Below are 16743 nucleotides of genomic sequence, written 5' to 3' on the forward strand. Positions count from 1 at the left end.
CATATTCCACTCCAAAGTATATTTTAGAATAAGCTCATCCCCAAAATGGGTTAATTTAATTACCATGTTTGTTTGCTCGGGCCCTGGCATTGTCAGCGCAATCCCTTTAAGGACTAAAAAAAAAAGAACAAATAATAATAATATATAATTAAATATAGCAATAAGGGCTGATTATCTATTGTTGGTGGCTCATCAAATTCCCTATAATTAACAATTGATTATTTTGCAATTTAGTTAACACAGTGTTGAAAGTTGTTGGCTTGTTCACATGTGTACACGCTGCAGCTCTTTCCAGAACTCTCCGATGCCATTTGAGAGCGCTCCCTCTGCCAGTCTCCGGCACTCACGTGGGGTAAAGCCTACCAGGGCAGTGCCCTTCAAAGCCACTCCATGGTGTCTAGCCAGCTCTGCTACACGTTTTGTGATTAGCGAGGCTGGAGCATGGCAAAAGTTTTGCCCTCCAATGACAAAGCTTGGCCATTGTTCCTCACCATAAGATGAAGATGATGGAGGACCACCCTGAACACTCTCCACATTGCAAGCGATCTCCATAAGACCTTCATGTGGCAGGGCCATGACCTGAACTCCAGGGATGCCACCAGAACTGGATTCACGGACTGCTAAAGCAATAATCCGGCCCAGGGCCAGATCCTGGGTATCGATGGTCACGTTACAGTTCATGACGTAGGGGCTGGCGCCAACACCTGCAGGACAAATAGCTGTTATTTGTTTAGTTTAGTGAGGCTCAAATAGTGATAGCGAGTTTGCACAAGTTAAAAATCTGCCATCATTTACTCACCCACATGTCGTTTCAAACCTATAATAATCTTCAAAACACATATTAAGAGATTTTTTTTATGAAACCCGGAAGGTTTCTGTCCCTACATTGCAAGTACTGGTAAGCAAAACTTACAAACAATATATATATATATATATATATATATATATTGCAAAATGTATGCACAAATATATACAAATGCTAAATTCCCTCAGAGTTAAATTCCCTCAGAATTTAGTGTTTTTTTTTTTTTTTTTTTTTTTTTAACAATAAAGTTGAAATTACTGATAATGCAAGAGAAGCATATACTCTCAAATTAAAAGTACTTCCGGAACCCAATTTTGCTCTGTTTCTTAATTCTGAAGCAAACTCTACCTTGCAGTTTGATTTTTGTTTCTATATTTTGTGAATGCAGATTTGAAAAATAACCTGTAATGCCATATCTTCTTGTGGCCTGTGGACCTACATCTGGGTGGATGCTTGACATATCTTTGACCTTTTTGAACCAGCCAATCTCTTTCCTCCTTTGAGCCAGACCTCGACGCCGAGGAGAATCAGCCCATCCGAACAGAAAAGCACTGGTACCTGCCACTCTTTCTGTCAGAGCTGTTGCTAATGCTAAACAAGAAAGAAAACAGCAGTTGAAGTGCATATAAAATGATAAGTTCACATTGAGAATATATTTTGATCTGTAGAATACTAATAGTGCCCTTTAAATAATGGTATGCTGAGCCCAAATTAACTCAATGTTGTTTGTGCTCCATTAGCTTTTCTTTCCATATTATTTATACTTTAATACTATATTGAAACCATTTCTGTACTTTGCAAAGTGAATATTCAGAGAAAGCATTTTAACATTTCTTCTGTGATTGCATGGCCACATACCCTGGGCCTCTTTTCCACAATCCTCAAGGCCCACCTCCTCCCCTAGTGGATAGAGAGGCACCAGATCCACTGCACCCATGCATGGGTGGGTGCCCTCATGGACATTCATGTCAATCAGAGAGAAAGCACGCTCACAAGCCGACAATACAGCCTCCCCTAAAATTTACAACAATACAGATTAGCCTCTTTTGTACAATTACTTACAAAGCAATTGTTCACAGGAACTGGACATGTATTAAGAACGACTGGAAGGTCGAGCAGGCAACTCACTTAGTAGGTCAATGCTTGCAACAATAGTGATGACAGAGCGATTGTAGTCAACATCATTGAAGATGTTCAGCACTGTGATGCCTTCACGTTTTTTTCCTTATGAAGGACAGATTCAGACAATTTTGTCACAATAACATGCCAAGAAAATATTACTAATGTCTTCAGATACAGTTTAATGACCACTTTGAAATATTTTTGGTTTAGAAGTAATTAATAAAGGCAAATTTAATAGATCCATTCCATGCATTGAGTTCTCACCATGTGCGTCAGTGATGGCTGCTTTTGCCACTGTCTCCACCAGGTCTCTTCTCCGAGCTTCTGAGATGTTCAGGAGACATGCAACCAGCCGTCGACTAAGAGCAGAACCGGACATTCCTCAAGAGAGCAGAAAAACTTTTACAGAAACACATACAGGCCCGCACAGACCCAAAACCAATGATGACTATTAGCCAACTCAGGAACGCCTATTTAAAAAAAGAAAAAGAAAAAGAAAGAATCTTGTCAATACTTTATAATAACATTACTTAAGAACATTAACATAATGTTACATCATATGTTGTGTTAACATTGTAATGTTAACATTACGACATGAACGTAATATTATATTTAACATATATAACATTTGAAATTAGTTTAAAGAAAAGTCATGGTTTTATGAATCTTTTCCACAAAAGGGATGAACTTTCAAGGCTGAATTGTTGTGTAAACAATCGACAGTTTTATATTGATCAGTTTCTTTCTAACAGTCCAAAGTTTAGATACAAAAAAGAGGCATCGTAGATTATTTACTAGTACCTTTTTACTAATACTCTTAACTGACTAACTAAGTAATTATTACATTCACACAAACATCGTACCTGCTTGTCATGCACAAAGTTACTTGAAGGCGTGAGACTCCAGAGAGGCACATGGTCTCAGCTGTTTCCGCTATAACGTCCGATTCGTGAACGAATCGTTCTATCGAGTCGAAATTTCTCAATGAATCAGTTAAACCATTTCACAAAAATGTCTGAACGAAAAAAAAAAAGTATTGTAAATTTGTTTAGGCTTATTTACACAATTGGTTATAAATATATAAATATAATTTTATTTAGCAAATAGATAATAAAATGAATTTAGTATTAAGTATGTTAGGTTCAAAACTTATTTTATGATCTAAATGGCTACAATAAATTGACAAATAAAGCAAGACAAAAGCATTAACAAAACAGTGCCTATAGAACATGTATTGCATGTAAAATGCATAGAAACGCCACGTCAGAAAGTTAGGGCCATATCACATATAAATCTTTTTTGAACCGGTTCTTTGACGCGAATTGCTCAAAAGAACCGACTCAACCGAAATGAGTCATAATTAAATCACAATACTCCGCCCCCTGAAGATTAAAAAGAAACTTACATTTTGGACATTAGAGTAAACATGGTCATGCCGCATTAATCACTACAGTGTTTTAGTCATGTAGTCAATCTAAATGCGTTATGTATCCGCGCTTTTCATGAACCCCTTGGCTAAGCGCATGCGCATCGTTTTCAAGTTTTGACGCTCCCCAAAAGCGTCATTTGGTGGCGTTTAATATAAACAAATCATAAACCAGACACATTACATTAGCCTGAACCGTTCGGTAATTTCAAAATGCTTGAATGCCTACCGGATTATCCTGGAGCATGCGTTGCTTAATTGCGTCTGTTTTGCAGTGATGGTTTCGATTTTAATGCTGCAGCTCGTGCAGTCGCCGCTACATAATCCCTTTTGCCCATGAGAAGCATCCGATCAGTTGTGGCTTGTTTATCGCTAGTCACTATAGCGAGGGAAATGAACGCCGCAGCGGGGCTGTGCGTCCACGGGACATCCGCTGCGCCCGGGCTGCTCCGCCTGACTTCAGTACCCGGTCATGATCAAAACCGTGTAAACGATGTTCTGCTCTTACGACCCGCCACGGAAATGCTGAGACGATGCGACAACGAAACAGAGAACCGGCAGATTGGAAACGGTCACGTAGTCTTCTTTCCTGGAGACATTCAGGTTGGTGCAGGTCATCTTATCAGGTCATCTCAGGTTGGTGCAGGTCATTTACCACGACTGTATGTCCTCCTAAATTAAACAATAATGGGTTATTTAATAAAGCTCTCATGACCCTGTGTAAGTATCAGATATTGTTTATACAGTGTATGATGTAATCCTCTTATTAGACTAAATATGCCTATTGCGCGTTAGAGGGAACTGCAGTACTAGGAAACCTCTGGGATTATTCACTAAAATAATTTGATACAGTTTACCTTCTGTTGCGACTAATAAGGAATCTCTATTTCGTTTTTCCTTTTAGACTTTAAAAACAGACCCAAGACACGTTTTAACATCATACTGCAGAACAGCATTTATTTGAGACAGAAATGTTTTGCAGCAATTTTGATCTATTAATGCATCCTTGCTGAATAAAAATATTAATTTCTTTCAAAATTAAAAATTAGCTTTTAGCTTTTAGTTTTAGCTTACCTGAAGGGCATCCAAGATGTTGGTGTCTTTGTTTCCGCAGTAGTTTCAATCACACCCTCAGATCACTTGGACGTGTGCATGCTCTTTGAGGTGGTGACCATAGACCTGACAGACAAGAATGGTTGACCAAAAAAATATAAAAACTGAAACTACTGCGGAAAAAAGACACCTACATCGTAGATGCCATTGGGGTAAGCTAAAACATACCAAAAAAATAATTTCAAAGTGAACTATCCCTTTAATTTATATTAAACAAATTACTATTGACAAAGTTATAAATTCATTGCTCAAAAGGTGTGCTGTGCAAACCCTGTTTTCTATAGTGTTCATTAAATATATATATATATGCTAAATTTCTTAAATTTCTCTATTCATCCTCTGTTTATAATGCAATTTCTCATTCTCATCTACCATCCAGAACTTCCAGCAGGAAATGGCCCTCCAGCCTGACGCTGCCCCATGGCAGTCCTGGAGCCTGGAGCGTGTCGCTCTCACCCTGGGGCACCGGTTTCCTGGCTGCCATATCTGGGTAGTCCGTGCATCCCGCATGTACCTACATAAGTTCAGCTGCTATCAGAACTTTGTAGAGAGCAACCTGTTTGGAGCACCAGAACACTCTCCAGACCATGGAGGTATTCGCCACCTGAGGGCACTCCTGGGTCATGGCATGCAGCGGGCTGGTCTCCCAAATCCTTTACCTCCTCTTAGTGGTACAGCCACCCCTGACCCCCTTCCTGCAGGTTTCACCCTTACCATAGTGGGCTTCAGTAAAGGATGTGTTGTTCTCAATCAAATAGTGTATGAGCTGGCTGGAGCTCGATCGGATCCAGAACTGAGGCTGTTTCTGGACAGTGTCTCAGACATGTACTGGCTGGATGGAGGACACCCTGGAGGCAGTGAGACGTGGGTGACCAATAAATGTGCTCTGGATGAGCTGGCCTCAAGTGGGGTGGCTATTCATGCCCACGTCACTCCGTATGAGGTAAGGGACCCGATGAGAGCATGGGTTGGGCGAGAGCACCAGCGCTTTATAAAGACTCTGGAGGATCTGGGTGCCTGTCTGAGCCAGAAACTGCACTTCGAGGAGGAGCCGGCGTCCATTGAGAATCACTTCAGAGTCATTCGGGAGTTCTGACTCTTCTTGCTTTCAAGTCTTAACACGGTGTGTGGTTCTTCGTAGAGCTGTGCGTTGCACTGATGTATTTGTTAAAAAAGAGCTTTGGGTTTGCCTACGCAACACTCATAAATAGGAAAGAAGATTGAAGCTTAAACGGATAGTTCGCAGAAATAGAGAAATACTGTCATCATTTACTCGCCCTCATGTCGTTCTAAGCCCGCGAGATTTTGGTTGATTGTTAAAACCCAAATTTATATTTTTTAAGGAGAGCTGAGAGTTTTCTGTCCCTCCATTGAAAGTCCATGTGATCAAAACTTAGATCCACAAAGGTCATAAAGGTGTTGTACAATGAATCCATATGAAGCAAGCAGTTTGAAGCTTGTGAAGAGATTCGACCACTTTATATGATGACCAAATCACATGGTTAGCAAGGAAGCTCATGCGCGCATAACGTGCATTCATGCGCTAGAACAAACCTCATTGGACATTTGAGATTCTGTGACGTGCATCATGCATGTGTGTCCATTTAATCTGTTCATCAAATAAAGCAATCATATCTCTTCACAAGACTTCACAAGATTAAACTGTTTTATTCATATGGATTCATTTTACAGCACCTTTATTACCTTTTTATTTTGATCTTCTAAGATGTGGTTACTTGGACTTTCAATGGAGGGAGAGAAACCTCTCAGGTTTCATTAAAAATATCTTAATTTGTGTTTCAAAGATTAATGAAAGTCTTATGGGTTTGGAACATGAGGGTGAGTGAATGATGACATAATTATTATTTTGGGGTTTGAACTATCCCTTTAATGACCAAACTTGTAACACATTTAGCTGCCTGACATTAAGCCTTATTGTTTGCCTTTTGCATCTTACATAGGCATTGTCCAATATACTAGGATACTTGTTTTATAGTTTTTATTTTGAATGCAGGTGTGCTTTGTGAAATCATCATCTCTTCGTGTTTAAAGGGCTCTCATTTCCTAAGAAAGGAAAAATGAGCTATCTGAAAGTGGTTATTAAATTAATCTGTTTTTATGTTGTTACAAAAAATGATTAATCTTGGATTTTCATTTCAAGTATCTGTATCCCCAATGATATATGGATACTCTTGAATGTAAAAACACTTTGTAAACTTCCTGGCCCTGCTAATATATATGACTTGACCGACTATGATTTGATGATTTATTTGGAAATCCAATCAAATCAAAGAATCTAAGGATCTTCCATTGAAATTAAATGTATAGAATACATTTTTGGTTAGATGAAAAACAAAAACCTGAAACTTTAAAAATATTTTATTTACTGCCTCATTCTGTAATGTTGTATTGTCTGTAATGGTAAGTACCTAAAACACTTCCACTTCCAGTATTGAATCTCAGAAGACTATACCCTAGGGGGCGCACTTTATTGGGAATATACTGTATTGAATACATCACACACTAATGAATATGCGGATTTTGTAATATCCTCAATGTAATGCAATGAATGTACTTCCTGCTTCATAGTCATTCCATGCTGATGTAATCCAATAAAAAATGTTGAAATATTTCAGTGATCTGTTTACTTAGAAACATGAACTTTAAATAATGCAATCAAAATAATGTTCCAAGGCACTAAAAAAAGCCTTTATTAGTTCATGGCTTTAATTCACAAAATTGGTGACAGAGACACCTACGCGTTGCGGCTTATGCCTTCGTCAGGGTGTGTGTCTCGGTGTGAAGGCATAACTTTTTGTACTATAAATCGAGTGCATTGGAACATTATTTTGATTTCAAACACAACTATCCCAAGCAGCAAAGAGCACCGAGATTTTACACCCTGTGCAGCACTTCAATTGCATTCTCTACTGTGTTTAAATAATGCAATTCAAGTTGATTCCACAGGAAAAGGTGCATCAAATACCCAGCTGGCACCAAGGTTTAAAGGGTTAGTTCACCCAAAAATGAAAATTAAGTCATTAATTACTCACCCCCGTGCTGTTCCAACTCCGTAAGACCTTCGTTCATCTTCGGAACACAAAAAGATATTCACTATTCCATTACTTCCTTATGGGCGCATGCGCGAGAACGGAGACGAGGACGTTCTCATTCGTCTACTTGTTACCGGCTGCTCACCGCTCAGGAGTTTTACCGCCACCTACCGTATAAAATGATGATCCATATATAAGGCGCTCCGGATTATAAGGAACACTGTCGTTTTTTGAGTGCATTTAAGTGCACCTTATAGTGCGGAAAATACGCAAATTGAAAAGCGTATGTACAGCGCGCATCTTCCTCTGCTTGTAAACAGAAAGTTTTGCGCTTCCAGCTATATCAGCACATCATCTTATACGGTAGGGGGCGGTAAAACTCCTAAGCGCTGAGCAGCCGGTAACAAGATGTAGACGAATGAGAACGTCCTCGTCTCAGTTCTCGCGCATGCGCCCATAAGGAAGTAATGGAATAGTGGAATAAAGTCGTTATTTATGTTTTTTTCGCACAAAAAGTAGTCTCGTCACTTGATAAACTTATAATTGAGCCGCTGTAGGCACATGGAATATTTAAACCTTTTCTTTAATGACTTTATGGGCCGTCAAGAGCCTGTCCCTTAGGCAGTCTATCTAGGACTGATCCAGCTCTCAGATTCAATCAAAAATATCTTTATTTGTGTTCCGAAGATGAACGAAGGTCTTACGGGGTTGGAACAGCATGGGGGTGAGAAATTAATGACTTAATTTTCATTTTTGGGTGAACTAACCCTTTAAGATGATTAAAGGAATATATAAAATTAGTATGTTAGAATGATTAAAGGCATAAAAATGTTAAAAGTTAAAATGACTGTTTAATGATTTTCATCATTTTATTATCAATTCAATAAATCAATGTGATAGTATGAGGGATGATGAATTTAAACAAATGTTTTGTTATGGGTCATAAAACAACAACATGCAAAATCAATATTAAGGGTGTATACTCTACAACTCTAGACTCTCAATGGCTTTATTAGAATTTGTAATACAGTTGAACGTCATTTCTTATTGTACATAGGCCTCAAAATACAGTTTTCATCGTGGGCATCTTCCATTTTCAGTTTATAAGATAGTAAGACAATCAACAAAGTTATCCCGTAAAGTGTCTTTACAAAGTTTGTCACAAGCTTTCTGCAAATACCCCAGTCACTGCTCTGAAATGCACTCCAAAGTCTGGCCTATTTTGCAGCTTCAAATACCTCATTGAGGCTGTTTCCCAGGCAAGGAATAGATTCATGTTTTCCTTTAAGATGACGGCATACAGTGAGCACACGACCGTGACAAGAGCCTCTCGTCTTCGGAGACAATAGCTCTATTATGATTGCAGACTGGTGACATCTCTGGGAAACCGTAAGGCCCTGTGCACACAAACACACACACACCTCTTTAAACAGAACAATAACTGAAGGGCTCAACCTTCAAGACTAAATTCTGCAATACTAACATTTCCAGTTCAGAAAATCTGTCAATTATATTAAACCAATAAACCATCAGCTGTTCTAGTTATATTTTCACTAACCCTCATATGTTGCATTTCTGCACACTTTCTGATGTGCACAAATCTTCTTCCAAACTATTTTCCATCACAATAACATTCACGTGTCCTTTATTCCAGAATTCACACTCCGTACTTTCATTACATCCAAACTCGCTTCACTATCTGACGCAACCATACAATTTCAACAATAACAGCCCATCTTCTCATGCCCTACATATACAAAGACCATAAATATAACTTTAACACAGTTTTCCTTTCTAAAATGCATTGAATCTATGTATCCCCCTTAAGTCCATACAAATAATTTACTTTAAATACACTAGGCCATCAGTTTAAAGGGTGTACCAGTATCTCAATTAAAACATGGCAAATGTTAATAACACATACACATAAATGTGCTGCACTGGTATTACATGAGATCAAGTGAGGCTGTACGGCTCAAGCATAGAGGGAAAGAATCCGCACAAAGGCACTCGAGAAATACACGGTAAACTGCAGTTACAGCTAACCCTGAGAATAAGGCTCGGAATGAATGAGTACAGAAACCTTCATCAGTTAATGGCATTAGCCTAAAAACACCTGTACAAAAAAGGTAACAAAACCCTGAATTACCTCAGATTGGTGCATAGATAAAAACTGTCATTTTAAGATTATGTATATCATAGGCCATCACAGGCATTGAGATATTAGGCGCCTGCCATAGGAGAATGCTAGATTGGTACAACTTAACAGTTTATTATACAATATGTTGGCAGGAAAAAGAAATATTTAAAAAAAAAAATAATGATTTTAAAAACCATAGATAGACTCACTGTTACAAATATTTTCTCATATTTTTGTCACAGAAACACATATAATAGAGGGTTTAAGTGCTTTCCTGATTTTCTTTAGTCATTCTCTAGAAGGAAGTTCTATGACCAATACAAACACATATTTGTGTAATCCAGGGTGTGTTGTACGTGTGTGTGTGTTGAGTCACATTTTTAAAGAGCCCACTAATGTGTCAATACCACACGAAAGGAGAGGATGTAAGTCAAAACACACACCCATACACCGAGGGCATTCCAGTACTGAACCTTTTCAACAGAGACAGTCTCATGAGGTGTTTCTGAATGAACAAGGTCTAATCATACAACCCGAACTCCCTCTGACTCTGAGACACAGAGAACAAAGACTGAAATCTTTCATTTAAGCAGAATTAAAAACCACTGAATGCCCTGCTGCTCTCAAGCGTGTCTTTTTTAAATAGCTTTTTGTTGCTTTAAGTGCAGTAATGGAATTAGTGTCTAGATTAATATGGGCTAAAATCTGCAGAATAATTACACTGATATTGAATGGAGATTAAAATAAAAAATATATTCAAATTAATAACTTAAAACCCAAATATGACAGGAAAAACAAAAATCTTGAGACAGGACAGCAACATAGATATTTAGATTCTCACTACTATAGTATTAATATTACACCAGATCTGGCCCTTTTGTGAAAAGATCATCTTTGGTCAACCAAAGGATGCTGAAAAAGAAGCAAGTTTGTGGCGGAATGTACTCAAGGACCAAAATTGTGATAATGCTATTGGGTGCAAGTGCATTTCCCTTTAGGATCAGCATAAGTGGTCACTGTCGGCCGTGGCTGACATGTCCTCCTCAAAACGAAACCTCTTGGCATGTGGCGAGTCCAGAATGTTCTCTTTGTCTTCAGGATCCTCGGGTGGCGCGGACCACTTCCCCCCGAAACTCCTTTCCCGGGGAGTGCATGGGGTCGCAGGGACTGGATCAGAACCTGGAAAGTGGATCCACAGCCAGGGATGGGTCATGCAGTCGGCTGCACTGGGACGATCCCTGAAAAAGGAGGGGAGAATTTATGTCAAGGACTTTGATATGTGGTTAAGTGGGAACTAATCTGAAACTATCGTTAAGAACAGCAATAAAACCAAAGTACATTAATTAGTTCATGACAACAAGTGCAAATGTAAAATCTAAACTCTACATAGAAACAAACCTTTTTCTTTCCAATAATGCTAAACAGTCTATTTTGACCTCATTTATTCTCAATTGTTTTGTCTTTTCTACAATTGTGAACGCATGTTTGAAAACAAACGAAAAGAAAATGAAACCTGGACTTTGTGAAAACCAAATGTTACACAATCTATGGGAATGGAGAAAGTCAATATCTGAAAACTTTGAGCCATAAAAGAGTGATCATTGGACAAGTTAATTTGTAAGCCAATTCATTTGTTTGCAATGACTTCATTTCTAAAACACTTCATTTGTAATGCATAATACAACCATATGACCCAGAATAATGACTGTTTTGGAAGTGGGGAAGGCTATTTCAAAGCACTTATTACGACTCTTTATTTATAATTTTGCACAGTACAATGACTGAGCTTGGCAAACTTCACTGTCTGAAATGAGTCACTCACTCTGGAGCTTTGACCAGCAGTTTCTGGATGAAGTCGACAGCCAGCTCAGACACCCTGGAAAAGGCCTCTGTGCTGTAGTCCACGTTCACCTGGGATACGTTTAGGAAGGTCTCCTGTTTATCCTCGCCAGCGAAGGGAGACTCTCCTGTCACCAGCATATAGGCGATCACACCCACACTCCTGAAGTCAATGGATACACAATCAGTTTAAAACCATCAACAAAACATCTATGAAGATCTTTAAGAGCACAAAGTTGTTTGACTCTATTATTATATTGACGTAAGAATTATTATTCAATCGATCAAAAGTGATAGTAAAGACATAATGTATAATGTAATAATGTAACACAAGATTTATATTTCAAACGAATGTTGTTTCTGTTCATCAAAGAATGCTGAAAAAAACAAAAACAACGTGACAGTATTTTCAACATTAATAAGAAATGTTTTTTGAGCACTAAATCAGCATATTGTAAAAAAAAAAAATGCTTTGCCTTCACAGGAATAACGTTTAACAACAATTTACAATATTACTCTTTTTTTTTTTTTTTTTTGAAAAAATGAATGCAGCCTTGGTGAGTCTTTTAAAAGCCATTTTAAAAAGTCTTACCCCAAACTTTTGAATGGTAGTGTATGGCTTTCAGATTGCTCTATTTTTTGTCTTTACTTGTTCTTTACAGAATATAGTAGACAACAATTCTCACATATCCCAATATGGAAATAGTTTGTGGAAATATGAATTTCCACAAACTGTGTATTACAAGAAAAATGTCTATTGACCATTGAAATTTCCATGACCTTCTACAAGTTTATTAATGTCCATGACATTTCCAAGTCTGGATATCAGCCAGTGGGAACCTTGTATATTGAAACACCTGATGAAAATGATTAAGACTCACCAGAGGTCTGTTGCTGTGGTGATTGGTTCATAGTTCAGGATCTCAGGGGCTGCATGTATGATCAAAAGCAAAACAACCATATACATAACTTTCAATGAGCTTGAACTCTTCTGCAATAATGAGACCATGAACAGAGAAATATGTGTGGATTTGAAGATGAATGACACTGAATAAACCTTACCTACGTACTCAGGGGTTCCCAGAATCTCTCTGAGCTCCCCAGCAGAGCCTAACCGGCGAGCCAACCCAAAATCCACTATCTTTATATCCCCCAGTGGGCTCAGATTGGTCAAGAGAATATTCTGGGGCTGAATGAGAGAATACAGTCTCAATAAATACAACTAGTGCTTTCAAGAAGAAATGCACAGAATCAAATTCAACACGATTGGATCAGGCAGATTATAGTTTAAAGGGCTGGCATTTCAGGACAGAATGTGTCCAATGAAGATGTTAAAAGCAGCCGTGCAGCTAACCTTCAGGTCCAGGTGGACCACGCTGTTCTGGTGGAGTAGATGAACACCCTCAAGCATCTGTCTGATCAGACGGGTGATCTGACCTTCAGGAAGCAGCTCCTCTGACACACAGTGATCAAATATCTCTCCACCCGCCGCACTAAGACACACGACACATTCAGGGTTATTCTTAGTACTGAACCCAACGATCATTTTGTGATCAGGGACGTGCAACCGATGCTTCTAGTCACAGCACTCACTATTCCAGCATTAGGACGAGGTCGTGATCGGTCTCATATACAGCATACAGGTTCACCACACGAGGGTTGTTCTTCGCTGACTCTAGAACGGCAATCTCATGAATGACCTCCGCCCTGCAGTCACGACCTCGTCGCCGCTTCTTGATGAACTTCGCAGCGAAGACTTTCCCTGTGGCCTTTTCCACACAGCGCTTCACCACTGCAAACTTCCCCCTGAAGGAGGCAAACAGAGAACACAAAGAATATAAAAGAGGTAGAGAAAGATTCAAATGAGTGCAATGAAAGCTAAATGTGACAAGTGGAGAGATAAATAAGAGAGATAAATAAAGTACCTAAATTTTCAATATCTGTCACGACTCACACCCATTGCAGTTCTCGACATTCACACACCAAAGCTCTTTCTGACACAGATAGTTATTAACTGAGTCAAAGCCTCCATTAGATGTTCTCACCGTTTAATATCAGGTTAGATGACTGATGTGAGCCAGTCTTTACTTGAGAAACTGCAATTACTGTCACAGCATGAACAGGTGAGACATTAGGCCACAAGCGAAGCATATACTCAAAATCAATCCCACAATTCGTTGGACCAGACCATCACCTTTATAAACCATTTTGTTATAATGTCCGACTGCATATTGCATACTGTATCGAGTTAGATCTTGGAACCAAGTCAAGACAGTAAAATTCACAACATATACACAAATTACCGGTAAAAGGTTAAGGCTCATTTTTGAACAAAGTTTTATATACTCACAAAGGCTGCATTTATTTGACAAAAAAATACAGTAAAAATCATAATTTTGAGAAATATTAGAGATATTTTTCTAAATGTAATTTATTCCTGTGATTGCAAAGCTGAATTTTCAGCAGGCATTACTCCAGTCTCAGTGTCACATGATCCTTAAAAAACTAAATCAAATCAAATACTAATTTTCAAAGCAGTTGTGCAGCTTAATATTTTCTTCAGGATTCTTTGATGAATAGAAAGTTTAAAAATAACAGCATTTATTTGTTGAATAAAATAGATATAATAGAATAATTAAACTAAAAAATATTTTAAATAATATTTTAATAAAAATGAACTTTTTTATCAATTGAATGTTTTCTTACTGATAGGAGCATTCATTTCTTTATTAAAAAAACGTCAAAAGTTTCGAACGGTGTGTGTATATATATAGCCATGAGTAGAATTCATATTCAATATTGATATTTTTATGATTTCTTAATATTTTATATGACTTTCCCAGACTTTCCCAGGGAAAAATCTATATTTACAGGTTTCTCTATCAGAAGTAAAAATTGACTTAACCAATAAACTCCATTCTCACAGGTTCTAATTCAAAACAAAATTGCTCTTTTGAGCAACTTTGCAAGTCATCTTTTCATAAAACCCATAAAAAATATCACAGTATTCAAACTTTCTTTCCACAGAACTGACTTCCTCCACTGCACCTTCCTCCGCACTGACAAGTTAAAACAATAAATGAACTATGAAATGATTTCCTGTTAACAACAGCACAGCCGGTAGCATAAAAACAGCCCGAATATGGCTGCAAGCAAATGAAAGAAAGAGGAAGAGACCAATATTACTTCCTCTTTCTCAGTATTCACAGTACAATCTACAGCACAACACCAAACTGGGTCTGGTTCCCACATGGGTTTCCTTCCTGCTAAAAGCTCCAAAGCCTTGCTGTAGAGCTTTAGCAATGACACACACACACAAATATTAGTCACAGTTCAGTGAGCAAGGCCTTTCCAATCCCGAATAATACAGAAGCAGGACAGACGCCAACTCCATAGAGCAGACAACCTTCAGTCCTACTCACCCTGTGAAAAAATAAACTAAATAAACCAAGAAAACCTCTACTCAAGTCCATATATCTGCTTATAATCTGGGACCACGATACTTCCCAAAATGTCAATATATGATACATAATACAACTACATGCACATTAGCAATTAGATGAAATAACGTGAAAATGAATGTTTCTATTAAGCAAAGATGCATTAAATTGGTCAAAAGTAGCAATAAATATGTTTACATTTACAATAATTTTGATTTCAAATAAATGCTGCTTGTCTGAACTTTCTACTCAATGTTGAATCCTGAAAAATAATGAATCAGGGTTTCCACAAATATATTAAGCAAAAAAACTATTTTCAAAGATTGATAAGAAATGTTTCTTGAGCAGAAAATCTGCATATTAGAATAATTTCTGAAGGATCATGTGACACTGAAGACTGATGCTGAAAATTCAGCTTTACCATCATAGGAATAAGTGCCAATGATTAACAAATATTAAAATAAATAGATAAAGTTATTTTTAACTATAATGATAAATATTCGAACTATATCATCCACGTATATTATAACGTGTAGTGCAAAGATAAGACTAATAGGATATAAGAGGACAAAAACATGCTACAGCTCTGTAATCTGACAGTACGTTTCTTCTGTATCAGAAAGATATAACAACCACATTCACGGACAACATACCGATACATATTTACATTACTGCACTGAGCATCAGTTCTGCAGTCACTGTATTGTTTATCAACATATGAAGACATTATGATAACATTTTAACAATCATTTTAAGAAGTAAACAATTAAAGAGACACAGACTTCAGGTAATGGGAAGTATATTTACACACCTGCCAAGTTCGTGGCTCATGTCAAAAACGGCATCCAGAGGATCCGTGTGGATGTGAGTGTGGATCTCTGACAGCAGAACCGAGGATCCACTGCGACTGTCCAGTCTCCTCCGGGCCATCACCACCAGCGAGTGTCCAGTGAAGAGTGCAGACTGCTTTTATCACTTCAACAACACTCTGCTCATGTTCAGAGTCCCCACCAGGAAAAAAAAAAAACACCCACAGCCACCGGCCTCTTGAAACGTTGAAACACCTTCAGAACGACACAGAACCCCGCCGCGGTTATCCAGAAAGTGTTGCCAATGAATGAATTCACTTAACGTGCTAGCTAAAGTGAGTTCAGTTTGAGCACGACAACTGATGCTAAGAACATCTAGCTAGCGCAGATTAGCTCATTTAAGTTAGCCCTAAACGATTCCGCAAAACGCTTAAACTCTAACCTTTATGTATACGAACGTACATGGAGATCCGTCTCATTTTGTTCAAAATACAAACCGACCAACAGCGCTTCCTTTCACGTAGGACAAAATCACGACACTAACAAGTTAGAACTGACACCCTCTTCCTCTTCTCACGCGAACAACAGCAGCTTTAGTTCAACTGACAAACTATCGGTAATAAAGCCTGAATGAAGCTGAACGAAGAGTAAACACGCTCGTCTGGCTAGTTCATACTGAGGTAAATCGGTTTGGGATTCTGCGATTCAAATCTTGTCTTGTCCGGAGTTTCTTCAGTTTCAAATTCGGCTCTGATGCCAATACAGAGAAGTGAGGCACTACGTCACCACCTCCGTCATCATCACGGTCGTTAGAATTCGCCCATTGTACGAACGAACGAACGAACGAACGAACGAACGATAGATAGATAGATAGATAGATAGATAGATAGATAGATAGATAGATAGATAGATAGATAGATAGATAGATAGATAGATAGATAGATAGATAGATAGATAGATAGATAGATAGATAGATAGATAGATAGATAGATAGAT

At 38.2% G+C, this 16743-nt stretch overlaps 3 protein-coding genes across 6 annotated transcripts; 1 reads left to right on the forward strand and 2 right to left on the reverse strand.

Annotated features, from left to right (window-relative positions):
* On the reverse strand, positions 1-3721 carry ftcdnl1 (formiminotransferase cyclodeaminase N-terminal like 1). 4 transcript variants are annotated; one of them, XM_039649065.2, is made up of 7 exons: positions 3583-3721; positions 2791-2942; positions 2192-2308; positions 1934-2029; positions 1664-1819; positions 1208-1396; positions 1-704 (listed from the first exon to the last, which is right to left on the reverse strand). In XM_039649065.2, the coding sequence occupies exons 3-7, from the start codon at positions 2304-2306 to the stop codon at positions 265-267; spliced, it is 996 nt and encodes a 331-aa protein (XP_039504999.1). In that variant the 5' UTR covers positions 2307-2308; positions 2791-2942; positions 3583-3721; the 3' UTR covers positions 1-264. The 4 variants fall into 4 exon arrangements, with proteins under 4 accessions (XP_039504999.1, XP_039504997.1, XP_039505000.1 ...); XM_039649063.2 differs by having other exon boundaries at positions 2192-2397; XM_039649066.2 differs by lacking the exon at positions 2791-2942 and having other exon boundaries at positions 3583-3719.
* On the forward strand, positions 3690-7096 carry c7h2orf69 (chromosome 7 C2orf69 homolog). The gene is made up of 2 exons (XM_039649062.2): positions 3690-3956; positions 4846-7096. The coding sequence occupies exons 1-2, from the start codon at positions 3690-3692 to the stop codon at positions 5560-5562; spliced, it is 984 nt and encodes a 327-aa protein (XP_039504996.2). The 3' UTR covers positions 5563-7096.
* Positions 7097-8510: 1414 nt separating this feature from the next.
* Positions 8511-16597, reverse strand: stk17b (serine/threonine kinase 17b (apoptosis-inducing)). The gene is made up of 7 exons (XM_039648907.2): positions 15750-16597; positions 13092-13304; positions 12853-12991; positions 12561-12687; positions 12380-12428; positions 11482-11661; positions 8511-10897 (listed from the first exon to the last, which is right to left on the reverse strand). The coding sequence occupies exons 1-7, from the start codon at positions 15866-15868 to the stop codon at positions 10660-10662; spliced, it is 1065 nt and encodes a 354-aa protein (XP_039504841.1). The 5' UTR covers positions 15869-16597; the 3' UTR covers positions 8511-10659.
* Between the last annotated feature and the right edge of the window lie 146 nt (positions 16598-16743).

Source organism: Pimephales promelas, chromosome 7 (assembly GCF_988280905.1).
Source record: "Pimephales promelas chromosome 7, fPimPro1.hap1.1, whole genome shotgun sequence".
NCBI lineage: Eukaryota > Metazoa > Chordata > Actinopteri > Cypriniformes > Leuciscidae > Pimephales > Pimephales promelas.